Source organism: Eulemur rufifrons, chromosome 20, assembly GCF_041146395.1.
Source record: "Eulemur rufifrons isolate Redbay chromosome 20, OSU_ERuf_1, whole genome shotgun sequence".
Taxonomy (NCBI): domain Eukaryota; kingdom Metazoa; phylum Chordata; class Mammalia; order Primates; family Lemuridae; genus Eulemur; species Eulemur rufifrons.
Window position 1 is genome coordinate 47,176,458 of NC_091002.1, and position 18,905 is coordinate 47,195,362.

General features: G+C 57.2%; 1 protein-coding gene across 1 annotated transcript in view; it reads right to left on the reverse strand.

The window, feature by feature from the left end:
• Positions 1-734: 734 nt before the first annotated feature.
• The window catches only part of BMP7 (bone morphogenetic protein 7), a 74,315-nt gene continuing 56,144 nt past the window's right edge, over positions 735-18,905 (reverse strand). Inside the window, exons 4-7 of the mRNA XM_069496084.1 lie at positions 9,831-10,028; positions 3,580-3,656; positions 1,996-2,106; positions 735-884 (exon numbers count right to left, since the gene is read on the reverse strand). Coding sequence (XP_069352185.1) covers positions 735-884; positions 1,996-2,106; positions 3,580-3,656; positions 9,831-10,028 — 536 coding nt within the window. The remainder of the gene's footprint in view (positions 885-1,995; positions 2,107-3,579; positions 3,657-9,830; positions 10,029-18,905) is intronic.

Consider the following 18,905-nt stretch of genomic DNA (forward strand, 5'->3'; position numbering starts at 1 on the left):
CGCACACCCAGCCGGATGATGGAACACATTTTTCCTTCAAGGTCAACACCCTGCCCTCCTCCTCTGAGCAAACATCTGCCCTTTCTCTTCCCCTCCAGATCTCGGATCCGGGCGAGGCTCAGTAAACAGTGGGCCTCTGCAAGCCTCAGAACGAAACCTGGAACACGCCACCCTCCACGGGACACGGCTTCTGTTTGTGAATCAGAATAAACCAAGACATGGGGATAAATTGTTTAGGAAAATATATCTGTAACATCCTAACCATTTTCATCCATTCGTTTTATTGTGACATTTATTACAGGAACTTCCGCGTCAGTTTTCTTTCTGCACAGACACAAATGTGCCCACCCCTCGCCACGCCCCCTTCCCCCTGCTGCCGGGTGGCCCGGCTGGCAGGCAGGCGGGCGCTCAGAATTACCCCTGGAAACGAGTCCGGGCACGGCCGAGACATCACAGCCAGTGACCCTGGCCAGGCAACTTTTCTTCCTATATGTTCTTTCTTGCTAGGTTTTGCCTGAAGCAGCGTGTAGGATCTTGTCCATGGGATGCCGCCACCTAAAAACTGATCAAAAGCCACTTGCCGCTCAAATTCCTTCATACTCTTACACCTTTACAGTTGGGGCGGGGGAAGGGAAAGTCTCACGTAAGGCAGTTGGGCTGCGGGCTCCCGCCAAGGTGGGCGGTGGCAGATCCAGGAAAAACGTGGCCCCGCAGGGTCTGGTTTCCAGGAGGGGCTAGTGGCAGCCACAGGCCCGGACCACCATGTTCCTGTACTTTTTCAAGATGACATTGGAGCTGTCGTCGAAGTAGAGGACAGAGATGGCGTTGAGCTGCGTGGGAGCACAGCAGGGCTTGGGCACCGTCTCCGGGTTGATGAAGTGGACCTGGAACACACACGGAAACGCTGACAGTGGCGACAGGCAGTGAGGCCCCGCGGTCCAGCTTCCGTGTTCATACGGGGAACATTCACCGCCTGGGGGACCGCAGATGGCCTTCGCCAAGTAAGCCCTTGACATCTACAACTCGGTTCTAGACTCTCCTTGTTTTACAGACGAGGGAACCAAAGTAGAGTCTTCCCAGCACACAGCTGGTGAGGAAGTGGCCAGATCAGACATTTGGGGCCAGATGATTCCTGGCCCCTCGGATCCTACACAAAGGGACAAAATCCCTAATTCTTACTACTGCCATTGTTGGTAACAGAGTACTAATCCTAACCTCGGAGTGGCACCCTGTGCTGGGCACGGTAATCTCATTTTCACACCGAATCTCCCCCGTGACCCCACAGTTTAACTTGAAATAGCCCCCATGGCCCCCCCCACCCCCTCCTCCATCCCAACAGCCTGTTGGCCTCTTCTCAGCGCTCTCCCCTGCTCTGAGCTTCTCATCTGTTTACTTGATTGTTTCGTTCACTGGGAAATGAAGCCCTGAGGCCAAGGACACATCTGTGCTGTCCCTGCAGTGTCCCCAGCTCCCAGCGTAGATGCTCAGTCAACACAATAAACACCTGTGAGTGACTGAACCAGGAAGTTCAAGGCCAGGAGGGGCAGATGGGAGCTCTGCAAGGGCCATGGGACAAGCTTGCAAGCCCGCCTGCCCCAGGGGAACAGGTGGCGCTGGGGCCACGGGGGTGGGGGGGGCAGGCCTGAAGATGACTCCCTGACTCACCCGACAGCCCAGGACAGCAGCCCCCAGGAGAGGCCAGGCCAGGGCCCTGTGCTTTGATAGGTATAGTAACCAGCGCCCGCTACACTTTTAGAAGCCCATGAAACTGTTTCAATTACTTTTAAAATTACAAGAAATAAATGAACTTCGGAGTGGAAGATTATATTTATAGCAACGAAGTCATAAAATAAAATTCTTGATTTTTCTTTTTAATGGAGCAAGGAGCCCACAAAAGTCACGATGTGACCTTGGGCAGAGATCTATTCGGGCCCGGGCCTGGAGGATCTGGTGCCCCTGCCGGTTGACCACACCCCACAACGGCGTGACACCCACCAGCGTCTGCACGATGGCGTGGTTGGTGGCGTTCATGTAGGAGTTCAGAGGGAAGGCGCACTCCCCCTCGCAGTAGTAGGCCGCGTAGCCTTCGGGCGCGATGATCCAGTCCTGCGGGAGGGAGGAGAGCGGGGAGTGGCCCGGGAGCGCCCACAACCACACAGAAAGCCTGAGCCGCTGGCCAGATGCCACCATACTAGGCCGTGTCCCAAGGTCAAAGGCTCGCACCGTGCCCTCCTGACCAGCGGGGGTGAGCAGGGGCGGGAGGAATGGGCGGCAGCGGGAAAAAGGAGGGAAAGACGCCAGGGGCTGGGCCGAGCCCTGAATGGACACACCTGTGGCTGCATCTCCTGGACAGACGGTGACACAGCAGGGAGGCTCAGGTGTGCCAGTGGCTGGCCCTGGCATCAGCTATGCCCCACGAGGTGGCAATGCATTGGCAGCTTGCCTTAAACAAACCCTCCATGCCTCAGTGCTCCCACCCGCCAGGGAGGCTAGTAACCCCCAGTGGCGTGGGGCGAGAGCTCAGCGCGGTGCCGGCTGCCTCGCACGGTGCCTGGCTTGTCCCTGCTGCTCAGTAAGGCCCTGCGTGCCAGCCACGCCTGCCTCTCAGGCACAGACCATTCAAGCAGTTGATACACTCCTCAGTGGCTCTTAAGTGCATGGAATCTTCCAGCAGAGGTCCCTGGGGTTTGGGTTCTGTTCCAGCAACGAATGCCGGCCCTGCCTAGCATCCCTTTGAAGGTGGGGGTGGCCGTCGGACCCAAGGACAGGCTCCCAGGAGGGCTCTGAGCTGGCTGTGGTCACAAGGGCCCCTCACGTACCTGGACGTGACGCCCAGGGAAGAATCCGGACTTCCCACTGGACCACAAGCTCCCAGCAGGCAGGAAACAGCACTTCTTGCCCCGATGGCCTTACGACAATGCCCTGCCCAGGGATGTGTGGGCTCCGTGGGGCAGTCGCATTATGGGTTCGTGCTGCATCTCCAGTGCCCAGAGCAGGGCCCAGACGCCGTAGAGGCTCCAGACCGCTGCCGAGTGAGAACCACTCCAGGGCTCGCAGCAGATGCTCCGTGGAGCGCACGACCCTCGCTGCTCACCCAGGACTTGTCCCCTGTCTGCCCTTGGCCTCACTTCATCCAAACGGCTCTCATTCCTAAAACAGGGACCCACCCCGAAACAGCTGGCTGGTTCAGGAACAAGCACCTGACCCACGCTGAGCCCATCAGTCCTTCCCTGGGAATCTGAAAGGGGACAGATGGCGGAGGGGGAGACGGCTCCCCAGGCAGCTGGGATCTAACTCACGGTGGCCACGTGGGAGAAGCAGCCAAGACAGGGACCACGCTCGAGTCCACAGTGTTGGGCTCCTGGTTCTAGTTTGAATCTCAGCCACTTTTCTGCTCTTGGCTTTCACAAGACCTGCCCCCCCCCCCAATGTCCTTAACCCAAGTCCCTTTCCCACCGACACCTGGAGCCTTAACTGGCAGAGATGAGAAACACGCTCAGGGCACGTATGGAGCACACTCCTGCTGCCCCGGGCCACGCTGGAGGCCCCGGTGCCCAGGACGGACCCGGCGGCCCTTACCTGCCAGCCCAGGTCGCGGAAGCTGACGTACAGCTCGTGCTTCTTGCAGGCCTGTCTCTGGTCGCTGCTGCTGTTCTCTGCGGCGACGAGGAAGGGAGGCAGCAGAACCGGGGAGGAAAAAGAAACACACGTGAAATCCCTCGCTCTAAGGCGGCGGCGTGAGCAACAACCACGCGCAGACGACCAAGGGCGAATCTGCCAGCACAAAAGCCAGTTCAAGGACCTGCAGTCTTAAAATTTTCCCTTCCACCCCCAGCACAGGGCCCCAGGAAGCGGGGTGCCAATGCCCCCGTCCCACTCTCACAGTCATAGTCCACAGCACTTTCTAGATCCTTCTGTAGACACTGGTATCTTTCATACGCATTTGTTGTTGACATGCTGACATCTGCCTGGATGCCACAGGGGACCAGGCCCAGCCACGTCCCACAGCGCCGGCTGCGGGAGGCCCGCTCGGAGGGACCTGCTTCTGAACAACCTCGCCCTGTGAGGCTGGCCGCCCTGCAGGGGCCGGGGGTGCTGACACGGCCTGGGACAAAGCCCCCGTCATCACCGCCAGGAGGAAACAAGAGGGCAGAAAGTCAAATCCCACTGACCTTCCAGAAAAACATACTCCCGAGGTTTCTTTGAAGAGAGAAAATTATGCACTGGGGTTTTCCAGAAGTATGTGAGTTTGTAAGCATTTGGGTCAGGGACTGAGCACTTATAAACACTGGAGAAATCTGTCTGTCTGTCTCACACCCACACACTGTACGTCTTCCCTCCACTCTGCAGCTACAGGGACTGTTTTCTTCCTACTCATGACCTGTCTTCCCTCCACCCAGCACCCTCCAGGGCTCCCTGTCACCCTCAGAGTGGCACCCTGTATGGCTCTGACTCCTGCACATTCAACCGCCAAGCCCAGTCAGGCCAGCCTTTGTTCTGTCCAGCCCATGCCCACCTCAGGGCCTTTGCACTTGCTGTTTCCACCACCTTTGTTGTGTCTGGCTCCTCTGTGAAATTCACTTCCTCAAAGAGGCCTTGTGGAGTCACCATTGGGTCCCCAGAGCCTTGTGCCCACTCATCCTTGTGGAGTGAACACACAGGCACATGAACGGAGGTGGGGTCAGTGCCGTGGCTTCTGTCAACTCCTCTAATGTCCTTAAGGCCTCAGTGTCCCAGGAGGTAATGAAGACCAGTGGATGAGGTGAGAGGGGAGAGTGGAGAGGAAGGGCCCGGACGATGACCTGGGGCTGGTCCTGCTCACCTGACCTGCGCTGGGACTTCTGGGAGCCTCCTGTTCCCATCACCTCACTAAGACGGGCCTGGGGGTGGCCCTCCTGGTGACTCTGGTGCAGAACCCTCATGGCAACTGCACGCCCTGCCAGGGACGGGTTTGGAAACCCAGGTCTAGACTCAGCAGCACACGTCCTGTTGCTGGAGTCAGGAATCGGGTCAGGTAAGGACAGGTGACCGAACTCAAGCCAACAGGACTTGGGGGCTTCAGGAAAAGTTTCCTCATTCCCAAGAAAGACCCATGGGGAGATGTTCACTCTTTTCCTCCTAGTGCCTGGGAACAAAATCCAGTGAAGCCCCTGGCTACACTCAGCCGCAGCCTCGAGATGGGGCAACACTGAGGATGGCGGGGCGGGACAGAGGGGCTGGGCTGTGACCACCCTGCCGAGCTCCTGGGTCAGCCATGCCTCACGCCCACCTGGCCTCGGCTCTGCGGCGCTGCCGGTTGGAGCCCCTCTGACTTGAGTTTCTGTTATTCGCAGCCAACCCATCCCAACTGGCCGGGCCAGGGAAGCTTCCTCCCAACGTGGGGAGTCGTAGTCTGCATGAGCCCAGGTGTAGACGCTGGAGGTGTAGACCCCAGGGCACAGCCAGCCTCTGTGTGGGGCCTGACCAGTGAGCCAGGACCGGGTAAGGGGCCCGCCCAGCTCTGGAGAGGACCCCCGGCTGTCCTGGACTCGGGCTCTGGTCTGCAAAGTGGAGAGCGAGTCCCCGCCCTGCGCGGGCAGCCCCGAGTGCTCGCGCCCGTGCAGCAGCGCTGCGCTCGTGGCGCGTAGCGGCTTATCACGGCCTTGCCGGCCCACCCGCCAGGGAAACCTGAAACGACACTCACACTCCGTTCACACCCCCGCTCCAACCGTCTGAGCGTCAGGACCGTCCCCAACGCCCGCTGGCACGCCGTCAGGCGCGTGGCGAGGAGCGAACACAGCTCGCTCTCGGCTTCCTCCTGGTTCACAAGATGCTTTCTGCACAGCTTCTCGGTTGATGGGACATGGTGTGACAAGGACACCACTGAATTCCCTTCCCTGGGCCTCGATGCTGTGATGGGCGTGGTGTGGTAAGCCGACCTCCCACGGCCCCACAGGCTCGGTGACCACACAGACTGGACACCCCCACTGTGCAGCTCCCCCAGGGCTGAGAGCCACCTTGACATGAAACGGGGGACGCGTGGGGCTGGGAAGGAGGGAGAAAGAGAAAGACGGCTGGGTGGAGGCGGCAGGAGGGCGGACAGCGTGGAGGGTTTTCCAGAAACACTCGGGTCGGAGATGAGGATGTGTTCATTGCTGGGAGGCTGAATCACAAGCTACCTTTATTCTCATCAGCTTTTTGGAATAGTCCCAATTTGTCCACCTATCTATAGTACCTGTAGTCCAGAAAAGCAGTTTCTGAGGATGTACCAACCGATGAGAAAATTACACTTGATTACAACAGAATTGTGTGTTTATACGAGGGATCCTGCACCGAGGAGACACTCAGGTCTAGCTGCAAAGTGACCGCAGTGAGGCCGGGGGTGGCCTCCGGACGCCCTGCCCTTGCTGCTCCTGCCGCACTCGTTCATTTGTTCAGCCAGATCGCGCGGGTGCCGACTGGGGCGCAGGCACCGTTTCGGGCATTCGATGAGCCTCGGCATGAGCGAACAAAGCCCTGCCATTCAGGGACTTCTCTTCGAGGGCGGGACGCGGATGACAGACGGACCGGCCAGTGCACATAACTCATGCAGACGCAGCGGCCAGGGCGGGCGTGCTGCCGGGTGCCGGCAGAGGGCCCTTGTGAGGAAGTCAGAGAGCCGGACAGGGAGGCCCCAAGGGGGGGCATTCCTGCATGGGGATGCTGGGGGTACCCTCTGTGACTGAGGAAGTCAGAGTAGCGCCGGGCATCAAAGCCATTAAGGAAGGAGGAAGCTCGCGCTTGGGTCACCAGCTGCAGTGTGGGGGGTGGGACGGTTTACTTTGTTGGAACAAGCCCCAGGCTCGATACAGCTGCAGGGCAGCGGGGTCGTCCCCAGGGCCAGGTTGTCCTTAACATGCAAAGCTCAAGGTTAAGGAACCATCAGAGAAGAGCCCGAGTGGCTCCACTACTCGGTCGGTGCACCCTCTGGAACACACAGGCGTCGAGCAGGAATCTGAGACAGCAGCTATGGCTGCGGCAACGCCCATGAACCTTCTTCTCCTGCTTCCTAATGGGGAGGCAGAAGGTAGGAGGCAGGGATGTCTGGTGAAGCAGCCAGCATGGCCAGGGACAGTGTGCCGCTAGTGTCCTGAGTAAAGGAGGATCCTGAAGCTATGTGTGGGCTCAGTGAGAAGAAAGAGCCACGATTGATTAGCAGTGTCTGCCCTGAGCAAATGAGGGGCAAGGAGTGGCCTGAGAGCCACTTTCCCCAACCCTGTCTTAAAGCAAAGCAATGATATTTGTCTTAATGTTCAAACCCAAGGCCCAACAGACCACAGCTGAACATAGCCCATGCAGCCAGTTGTGGCATGTGGGTGGGGATGGGCACTGGCCCTGCCATCAGGGTCCCCAGACACCAGCACTGCCCTTCTAGGTCTCTCTGGATCATGGCCATCCCAGGAGAAAGTGGCTGGAACTCCTGGGTATCACCATGACCTCTTCTCACTAGCAGGAATGCAAAGGAAGGAAGCAAACGAGAGACTCCCCAGCCCCCTGTCCCTCCACTCCTGCCCCACCAGCCCTAAGTGGCAGAAAGCATGGATGCAGGAGATGGCGCCAGGTGCCAGGGCTGCGGCTTCAGGCGCCACCACAACCCCCTGCCTGAGCAGCCTGCAAGTCGAGACCGGTGCTCAGACTCGGCCCCCGCCCCTGCGGGTCATCTGGAGAAGGTGGCAGCTTACCAGGGAGCTGGGTCCAAACGTGGGTGGGAGGAGGAAGCGGAGGGAGGCGCGGGGCCCCATTTCTCAACCCCAAACCGCACCGAGGAGCAGTGGCAGCCCCGGGGGGAGAGGGGTGGCCTGCAGGAAAGAGCTCGGCGGTGGGGAGGCATGCCGGAGCTTGTGTCCCTGCCCCAGCACACTGAGGGCTGCCGAGCAGGAGAGGACTCAACTTGTGTGGCCCTAGGCAGGGTTCCCGGCCCATCACGTGCGGGCAGAGCATTGCAGATGGGCAAGAACACACTCACTCACACACACACTCACACTCAGGGATTCTGGCTTACTAAGACTAGGGTGGGGCCTAGGCCTCGGTATTTTTTTATTAAACTTCCAGGCAGGGTTTAGAAGAACTTAAAACAAGGCCAGGGAGGAGAAATGGACAGGAAGGAGGCAGATCCCAAGCAAAGCAGAATAGCTGCCATGTGAGGTAGTGAGAGCCCCATCCTGGGGGTTATGTAAGTGGAGACTTGATGGGGGAAATCAGCTGTTCAATTTTAAGACTTCGAAGGCCAGTTCCTCCTCCCTCGTTACCGAGGTACTGCCTGACGGAGCTCCGAGGCACAGGAGTCTTTGCTGGGACGGAATCTGCCAGTACTTCCTGCCTGGCTGATTTGCAAAAGCCTCTAACCCGCTGGCTCTGAGCCCCACCCTCCAGCACCCCACTCTGCTCTCACCTTTCTCAGAGGGCCAGAATGATGTTATCACCTACACCCCACACCGCAGCTTGAAACTCCTCGAAGACTTCCACATTTGCTTGGGATGAAGTTCAAACCCAAGATGTGGCTCCCAAGAGAAGGCCTGACCCTGCTCCCTGCCTCAGCCACCACGGGCTCCTCCCCCTCCCCAAAGCTGCCTGGAACCATCCAGCCCAGGCCATTGCCCCGACAGGCCCCAGTTCCCAGAGCATCGCGTCCAGACCACCCGGCCTTGGGGCGCCTACTCAGTCCAGCCCAGAGCACTCAGCTTACTGCCGGTGGGAAGTCTGGTCTGCACCCCGGCCACCGCCCCCACTCCAGCCTGGATGTGAGTGACAACCACCTCTGCCTGTCCCCAGTTAGCTCCCTGAGGGCAGCCTGGGTCCGAGCGTTCACTATGGAACCCCAGCCCCCAAAAGGCCGGCAAGGGGGAGACTCCCAAACATGAACAAAGGCATCCGGTTGGGTTTTGATTTGGGGGAGGTCACAGACTCCTCTGCGAAGCCTGCTCTACAGAGAGGACCATTGAGTTCCAGCCCCTGAATCTCTCCTTTGGACGACGCGTTAGCTTCACTTCTATTAATCTTTGAGTTGCTTGCAAGGAAAATGTTACCTTGATTTTTAATTTTTTTAACTTTCAGTAAAGAAACATTTCAAACAAACCTAAAAGCATCCCAAATAATATATATTTTAAAAACTACCACTTATATTTAAGAAGTATTAAAATTTGCCATGAGTTTAAAATATTTTTTATCTTAGGAAATAAAATTAAAAATAGAGCACACTCTCCCCCTCCCTGTTTCTTCCTCCCCTTAGGTCTTCCCATGCAAGTTTTCAGTTTTCCTTCATACATGCGTGTGAAGCTGTAAGTGTAGCCATTGTTTTGTCTGTTTAGAAATTTACAGGATTGGCATCTTGTTATATTTTGCTACTTGTATCTTTTTTTTTTCTAGAGCCAGGGTCTCCCCCTGTCATCCAGGATGCAGTGCAGTGGCATGATTATAGCTGACTGAATAGTCCCAGCTACTCAGCCTCCCGAATAGCTGGGACTACTTATTGGCATGTGCCACCACACCTGGCTAATTTTTTCATTTTGTGTAGAGACAGGGTCTCACTATGTTGCCCAGGCTGGTCTCCACCTCCTGGCCTCAAACGATCCTCCCACCTCGGGGTCCCAAAGTGCTGGGATTATAGGTGTGAGCCACTGCGCCTGGCCACTACTTGCATTTCTAAACTAATTTATTACTTTTACAGAATTAAGACAGTGAGCTCTGCGTAGGAGGGATTTGGGGGATTTGCTTCCTGCTGTAGTATTTGTTCCAGAGCCATGTGTGGATTCCGAGCGGAGCCCCTGCTGGGTCCCCGGGTCTGCGTGCTGTCCCCCCAGCCCTGGGCGTACCTGCCACGTTGGCCATCCTCAGGGCTTCCTGGTTCTTGGGCGTCTTGGAGCGATTCTGGCTGCGCTGCTTGCTCCCCGCGGACCGGATGCTGCGGAAGTGGACCTCCGTGGCCTTGAAGAAAGCCACCATGAAGGGCTGCTTGTTCTGGGGCCCGTGCCGCCCGATCAGGCCCGCCAACTTGGGGTTGATGCTCTGCCCTGGACAGGAAGCAGCCAAAGGCACGGAAGGGTGGTTACGAGAGGCGGGCGGGGGAGGGGCTGCACGGACACCACGTCGTTGGCGCCTCACAACTCATGCACGTCTGTTATCCGCCATCTACGGGCACTTACCCTAGGCCGGGTGTGGTTTTAGGAGCTTGGGACACAAGGGCGAACACAGCTAAGAAAACGCCCTGTTCGCTGGGCTTCCCTGCTGTGGGGAAGGCAGCGGGGAACACATGCCGCAGGGACCCCACGGTGGGAAGTCAGTGGAGAAAAAGCAAGCAAGGCAGGACCGGGTGCCGAGCTGAGGCCTGCGGGCCCAGCCTAGTGAACCCTGCAAGTGCCGCTCACATTTCATCAGCCAAAGCAGGTCACGGGGGCCACCTAACGTCGAGGGGTAGGGGACGATCTTGCCCTGTGCCAAGGAGGGTAGGAACAGTTGCAAACAGCCCTCAGGAAGACAGGGGCCAGTGAGTGCCAAAGACTGCTGGGAGCCCCTGAAGCGGGACGAGGCAGGAGGATCCTTCCCTAGAGCGCTCGGAAGAGCACAGCCCTGTGTCACCTTGATTTTGGACTTCTGGCCTCCAGACTGTGAGAGGATAACACCCTGCGGTTTAAGCCACCCAGTTTGTGACACTCCCCTACAGCAGCCCTGGCTCGGGCATGATGACTCTCCGAAGGAGGAGGGCACCACTGCGGGGGAATCTGGTTGTTTTTAGAAGGCCACCTCAGGCCACCGCCGGAGACTGGACTGCAGAGGTCAAACCGCAAGTAGGGTGACCAGGTGGAGGTCTGGAACGGTCCAGGGGAGAGGCCAGGTGAGCCGGGACCCAGGGCAGCCAGGGCTGAGGCTGGTGAGAAATGGAAAGGTCCTCGATGGTTAGATTTTAAAAATCCATCTTTAGAACTTATTTTGGTTTTAACGTTTTGTTTCGAAATAATTATAGATTCACAGGCAGCTGTACAGGAAGGTCCCATGTACCCTCTGCCCAGCCTCCTCCAATGGCAAGGCCTCAGTAACCAGAATACAACGTCCACGCCAGGAAAACGGCAGATTCTAGATACATTCTGAAAGAAAACCCGATTGAATTTGCCAAAATTGCAAAAGGTGTGAAAAAGAGAGTCATCTCACAAGACTTGCACGCTCTTGGCCTAAGCCCCTGGGAGAAGGGAGGGCCTTTTACCAAGACAGGGAAACTGAGGCAGAGGTCGAGGGTGGAAGAAGAAACGCAGTTTGGTTTAGCAGATACTGTCTGACACCCCCACGTGACACCCAGCGAGCAGGAGCTGCTGGCAGGGCCGCAGACCGTCCCAGCCTGGCCTTGACGGGTCGGAAGAGATGGGCTCTGGCCTGGGCAGGGCAGAGGTGGGGCCCAGGCCAGCCGTCCTGGGGTCCAAGTCCCGCCTCTGTCACGGAATGCACAGATGCAGCTCAGAGCAGGGCCCTGCACATCGTGAGTGCTCGGAAAGTGCCAGCGACGGGCACCTGGGTGTCCCCAGCACAGAGATGGGGCTTAAAGCTGGGAGATGGACGTGCTCACTGGGGAGAGGGCGGCTCAAGAGTCAGGACGCCTGGTCACTGCAGGCTCGCTGCTCCCACATTAGGGGAGAGGGGTCAGAGGCCAGCGAAGCCGAGGACTTCTGGAAGGTCCCGGGCGCGTCCACATCTGGAATTAACTTCCCCTGGAGTCCCCCAGACGGGCCAGAAGTCAGGAAACCCAGCCTCCAGACCAGAGCGGCACCAGGAGGTTCGCTTTGGTTTTTTTAACAACTAATGTTTAAAAGAACAAATTTCCCCCATCCGCCACTATTTTACCTTCACCCCTTTCAACGTTCGGCTTCCTGCATTCCTGAGCGGGGTTTCCTCGAGTTCACCCATCTATAATTTGAACGATTCTATAAAAGAAACCATTAAAGCTGAGCCCCTAGGAATTGTGTTTCCCCCCTGGAAGGGTTTTAGGGCAAAATAAAAATGCCTGGCCTGAAAACCTGATGCTATTCCAGATACCTTAAATCCAAGTGCCGCGAACAGGCTCTCTGCCCCTCGGAGCAAGGGCGTCTGGCCTGCTCCTGCGGCTGGCGGGACAGCCACGTCCAGGGACCCACAGCCTCAGCTGAGACGTGGCGGGACGGAGGGGAGAGAACAGGGGCTCGAGGGTGTCCAAACCCACACATCTGCCACTGACCAGCCTGTGCGGGGCGGGAGGTGAAGTCGCACACTGAGGCCTCGACTTCCTCATCTGTAAAATGGGGATGCTGCTGCCAGTGTCACCCATCTGCCCTTTTCTTGGTAACCAGCCCAATTTAGGCAGCTGTCCTCAAGCAGCCTGCACCCTGGCCTTGGGGGTGGGGCCTGTGATTTAATAGAAGGTGACCTAATCCTCCAGCTACAGTGATTGATTCAGGGATTAGCACGTGACCAAAGTCAGCCAAGGAAGGGAGGAGAGGTGTCCTGGCAGAAGCATCCCACTCTGGCTCCAGAGCAACCTTCTCTCTCTCTCAGTCTCTGGACAGGATTGAGGGAGGAAAGATGGATGGAGCCCCAGAAACGGCCAACATCTGGTGACTAGGAGGAGACCACGTTTCCAAATGAGGCTGCCCTGGTAGAAGGAAGAGCAGAGAGACTGGGTCTCTCGAGACACCACCAAGTCACTGGATCAAACCAGTCCTGAAGCTCACATTCCCATCCCAACCACCAACATGTATGACCCCCTGGATGGTTTGGTCTCAGCTGGCATTTAGGGTTGTCCTTGCCCCTTTCTTAGAGACTTGAGGAGAGGGAACATGGCACAAGCCATCCTGGGCCTGGCATGGAACAGGCGCTCCGAGGGCACGTTCAGATTCTTCCCTTCTGCCCCCAAGTTTGCGAAAAGACTCAGGTTGTCAACCTAACGGCTGACATACACCACAACGGACATTTCTCTCCTTCAACAAGAAACAGGGATGCAGAAAATAGGCCGGCAATATCTCACGGAAGTTAAACAAACACTTGTCACATGACTCAACAATCCCACCCCCCGGCACATACCCAAGAAATGAAAACACAGGTGCACACGAAACATAGGTGCACACGAGCGTTTGCAGCAGCGGCATTTATAATAGAGCAAGAGTGGAAAGGACCCAAACGTCTACCAACTGATGAACGGATACAGAAATATGGGGAATCCCTGCAAGGGAGTATCATTTGCCATAAAAAGGAAGGAAGTGCTGGCACACGCCACCGCGTGGACGTTCCACGAGAGAAGCCAGACGCAGAGTCACATGCCGAATGATCCCGTTTGTATGAAAGGTCCAGAATTTGCGCTTCAGATAGATGGACATGTTTGCAGTATGTGGGACCCACTTAAACTAGCCAATTATTTGTTGTTCATCTGAAATTCAAATCTAACTGGGCACCTTGTGTTTTCTCCGCCAACAGAGTCTCCTTAAAGGTGGGACAGAAAGATTTCCCCAAAGACTAATTATAAGTGAGCCTTCTGCAGGCTGCAGGGATCCAGAGGAGGAGGCACCTGGCCCACCTGCCGGCAGGTGGAGCAGCCCAGGGCCAAAGGCTTCACTGGACTCATGGCTTGCCTCCCTGGGGGGTGTTTGGTTTTCGTTCTGTTGCTTTTTAAAGTGCTAGTTTTTAAGTTCCCATACAGTAAAACTGAGCCTTTTTTGGTTTGCAAATCTGTCAGTGTCAGCGCATGGACAGGTTTGTGAACCTGCCATTCCAATCAGGGCACCAAACAGTTCCAGCCCCACAGAGAACTCCCCGGAGCTGCCTTTTATCTCGGCACTTCTCAGCCAGGGCCGATGCCACTCCCCAGGGGACATGTCACAGTGTCTGCAGATATCTTTGGCTGTCACAGCTGGGCAGCTGCTACTGGTATGGAGTGATGATAGGCCAGGGAAGCTGCTAAACATCCCACCCCACACAGGACGACCCCAGGACTGAGGGTTACCCAGTCCAGCGTGTCCACAGTGCCAAGTGGAGAAAGTAGGCTTTGTACACACTCCACCCCACCCCCAGTCTCTGGCAAATACTAACCTGTCCACATCCCAGTAACTTTGCACTTTTTAGACATTTTATAAAATGGATTCTTACAGTCTTTTGCATCTGCTTATTCCAATCTGCAGAATGTCTCTGAGATTCATCCGTGTCCTTGCGTGTTTTAGTAGTTCATTCCTCTCGGCTATATGTAAGGACCACGGTTTGTTTATCGTCTCACCCAGGTGCTTCTCGCCTGGGTGATCACGAACGCAACGGGAAACATCCACATGCAGGGTTCTGTGTGGACCAACCTTTGTAATTTTCCAATGCAAAGAAGACGTTAAGTCCTCACGTTGCCTGTTTCCCTCAGCCCTTTGCACGCTGTAGGTGTCATCTGCTCATGAATCGTCACACCTACTATCCAACGAGGCCAGGGAAGCTGCCTGACCAGGCCCCTGCTCTGATGGCCCATAGCAGAGTGGACAAGGTCCGATCCTCACGGGGGTGAGGGAGGCAGGGCGCCTGGGTGCAGAGCCCACTGCAAAGCCGTGCCCAGCCCCTCGTTCCTTGCCTTGCTCCACCCATGGGGGCTGCAAACCAGACCCTTCCTCACCTGCAGCTCCCTCTGGGGATGGGTGCTGCAGGCTTCGCAGAAGTCTTCCTCCCTAAAAAGGCAGGTCTGTGAAGAGATGAATTTCCTTCATCCTGCCCACTGCGCCCTCCCCTGTGCTTGGGGACATGGAGAAAGCCATCTCCCCCGCTGTGATGTGATGAGCCTCAGGACAAAATGCCAACACACTCAGGCTGACGGGGCCAGCAGGAAAAAAACCTTGACTACTGCTGATACTCTAGCCAGGGGCCAGCAAACCACAGCCACAGGCTCTATCCAGCCCACTGCTTGTGTTTACAAATAAAGTTTTATTGGAACACAGCCAATGCACAGTCATACACACGTGGCCTGTGGCTGTTTTCAAGCTAAATGGCAGGCGGAAATGAATGCCTGACCCTCAAAACCTAAAATATCCACTCTCTGGTACTTTACAGAAAACATGTGCTGAGCCCTACTCTAATCAAACCTGGACCCACTCACTTCCAGACTTGTAAGGAAACCGTAAGTGTCCGCATGAGATAAGACACCATTATTGTCTAGGATTTGCCGACGTAAGTTTCCTTGACCCGCTGGTTCCATCCTTGCTGATTCTCAATGAAAATGAAAAACCACCATTCACTAAGCGCCAGCTCTGTGCCAGGCACTGTGCTAAGTGTGTTCCTCGCACTGCCCCTCACTGTGACCCCCAAAGGCAGGGACTGCGAGCCAAGTTCACAGGTGAGAAAAGCGAGGCCACAGGTGCAAAGGCATCTACCTGGGACCCACTGCTAGGAGGGCAGAGACGGAGTCCACACCCTGGCCCGGCCGACTCGAGCCTGAGGGCTCAACCACTGCACCATCCAGGCACATGTCGGGGATAAAGGACCCCCAAAATTCAGAAGGATGTCCAGGAGTGGGTGGGGGGACCAAGCAGGTCTGGGAAGGTAGGAAGGATTCACTGAGGCGTGGGGGGGGGGGGGGGCCTTCCAGAGCTGAGGCAGGCGGACTCGGGACTCGGGGAAGGTGAGGATGGGGCAGCCAGCATGTCGTGCACCGCAGGCAGAGCCAGCAGGCCCGGCCCCGAGGGCGGGCAGGGGGCACAAACAGGGCCCTCGGGAGAGGCGGGGATGCAACCCACCCACAGAGAGGGCGGCATCTCGGTTTTCTTGTGGCTTCTTTGTTTCCAGGCCCGGGGCCATCGGCTGCCCCTCCGAGGCCCACAGCATAAGAACGTTCCTCATTAATTGTGGAAAACATTAATTCCAGCCACTTCTCTGGATGGACCAAGGCCCAAGTGACAAGTGAGAACGTAGTTAACACTTGTGACACCTGCCTGGTTCCAAGTACCCCAATTCCGTCCCCACCACCTCTGCCCGCCCAGCCTGGGAAGGACCGAGCCCGGCCGCCGGGTCATTGGGCCCCTTCTCTCCTCTCCCCCGCCAGGCTTTGGACAAACAGGATGTGAAGCAACCGCGAGGAGCAAAGGCACCTTGAAGCCAGCTGCGCCGTGGGCGGGATCCCTCGGCAGCCTTGGCCTTCTGGGCTTGGTTTCCACAGCTGCCTCGGGCGAGTGGCTCACCTCCCTGCCCCTCCCCAGCGGCCACGGCTGAGCGTCACGCTTGGCTGGCACGTGCCCTTCAATCCTTTAAGTGCCCTGCAGTCCCACTGCATTCAGTCTGGGGCGATTAAGAAGCGGGACACGTGCTCTCACGTGCCAGAGGGGAGGTGCTCGAGGCTTGGGGCTCTCCCTGCACATGGACATCCAAAATGCGCATTTCTGAGCCCCAATTCAGGAGGCAGAGATGAGGGGAGAAGGTGCCCTGTGGCCTTGAAGCTCAGGAGATGCAGAGCAAGTGCCCGCAGGAGCTGGAGAAATGGGTCCCCACTGAGGAAGTGGGAGGTGGGGCAGATGAGGCCACCAGATCGTCTTCTTGGATCGGAGAGGCAAGGCTGATTGGCATGGCCCTCCTGTGATTTCTTCTGTGAACCAGGACAAGATGCTGGAGTCCTCTCTTGGGAACAAATGACCAGGTGCTTCCCTGTCAGCAAGGACGAGAGTCTCTCCAGCCCAAAGCAATCTTCGCCTCCCTGCAACAGGCTTTGGGTGGAAGGGAGCACTGGGAAAACAGGTGCATTGATTTGCAGGGCAGCAGGAAGCCCTCTGAGCCGCCTCGGAACCTAAACTTATCCTCACGGCCCCCCACCCCCAACCTTCCGCATATGGCCCCCTGTGCACGGTCTGCCTCCTCCTATGAGAATGTGCAACACGAGAGCTCTTGTCCCTTGTCTTGTTCTGGCTGTGCCCCCAGTGCTAGGACAGTCCTCGGCACATCGCTGGGGCACACAAATGTTTGTTGAGTGAATACGTGTTCTCCCACCTGGGTGAAGAGGCTGCTGGCTGTGGGATGCTGGTCTAACAAGCAGACGCTGGGCACTGGAGGTCATCACTCAGGGTCAATGGTACTTTGTAGGGGCCCATGGAAATGTTTTCATGTCTCTTAAAATCAGAAGACAAGACAGGAACTTTTGGTATGGAAGAATTGTTTCATTTTTAATTCAGCCAGGATCATATTCATCTTGATACCAACACGGCTATAAAACATACTTTTTAATATTTTTTTTAATATCGGGAAGAGCCCATGAGAGTCAAATGCAGCCTGGAAGGGGCTTCTTCAGTCAGTCCTGCAGGAAGCCGCTGGCTTCGGGCTTCTTTGACAAACGCTTTCCTTCCCAGGTGAGCAGTCAGCGAGACCTGCAGTGCTACAGGGGCCTCCCAGCCGGGCCCCCCGCAGGCGCAAACTATCAACGCACTGTCCCCTCCAGCCCCACCCGAGTCTGGAGCCTGGGGCCACACTCTGTGGCAGATTTCCCAGGAAAGAGCGAGAGGGCCGGGCCAGCGTCCTAGGTCGGAGCCCAGCTCTGCCCCTGGAGCCAGGAGACGTTCAGTCGAGTTCCTCAACTTCTCGGCCCTGGTTTAATCATCTGTAAAATGCTGGTGATACAAGTGTGCCACTGGGCGGGGTTACTGTGAGCACCAAGTCAATCCACAATGACATCATCAACACTCCCGGGCACAGATAGGGTGCCGGGCCCGGGGCTCAGTATTTTCTGTGAAGTCAACTTTCTTCTTCCTCCCAACTGCCTACAGAATTGGTGAAGTTATTATGCCCATAAAGAAACAAAGGAACAAGGCCCCGAGAGGTTGGACAGGCTGCTGAGGCCACACAAGGGCCATGGGCGCTACAGGACATGCAGGGGCCTGGCCCGCCCTGCTTCCGGAGCTGCACAGCAAGATTCTCTCTGCCCAAAGGTGCCTTTCCTCCCGTCTCCCACTGGCCCTGGGTCCCCAGCACCAGTGTGGGTGCAGGACACGCCTGGCCCGGGGGTGGGAGGCGCAGCCTGGGGGCTGAGCAGGGAGGGGCTGCTGCTCCTCTTCTGTCCTAAGGGAGAGAGGAACAGACTCAGCCCTCGCAGCCCCTCCCTGGGGGAGGAGGCTCTGCTCCCCAGGTGGTCCCTCCTGATGAGCTGCAGGTGCCCGGGGAGTCCATGGGCTTTGCTCCCCTCCCCTCCGCGTGGCCCAGGGCAGAGCCCCAGCTGCGCTGCTCCCCGTGACTAACAGGAGGGCCCAGCTGGGAGGCAGAGGGAGCAGACGCGCTCGCTGGGTGGTCAGAGGGAAGGGAGGCCAGTGCCCATCTGGGCTCTGGAGTCGAGGAGAACGCTGGCAACAGGGGCTCGCCTGGGACCAAACATCAGGCTTCGGAGAGGTCTGCGACAGACACCTGCGCCTCACTCGAGGGGAAGCCAGCTAGCGCGTTTACTCTCATCAGCGTGCCATCGTTTGGTGAGGAAACCGAGGCCCCTGTGAGGCGACCAGACCAGCCTCGTACTCCGGCCGCCAGGGACCTCCTCTCCACCCACGAACAGTGTGACTGCCTAGAGTCCTCACAAGGATGAGGTGGCTCTGCCTCACGTGAGCTCCACCAGTTGTCCCTGTCTTGATCCGTGCAGGCTCCTGGCAGGCAGGTTGAGACCCGGGCCCTGAGTGGAGCCTGCCAGCCGAGCCCATCTGATAAGCAGGGCACGCTGAGGACCAGCAGGACTTTGGCACAGTGTTGTCACTGGGCCAGGCCCCAAGTTACCCAAAAGGCTTATGAAAAAAGGGGCCTATTCCTGGGCCTATCCGCAGGGATTTGCCGTTAGTGGGTGTGGGACGGAGCCTGGGAATCTGCTTGCTCAGTGCGCCTCCCGGGCACCCTGACGGTCACTGGGCTTGAGAACCTCCACAGTTGGAAAAACAGAGAATGTTCGTAGG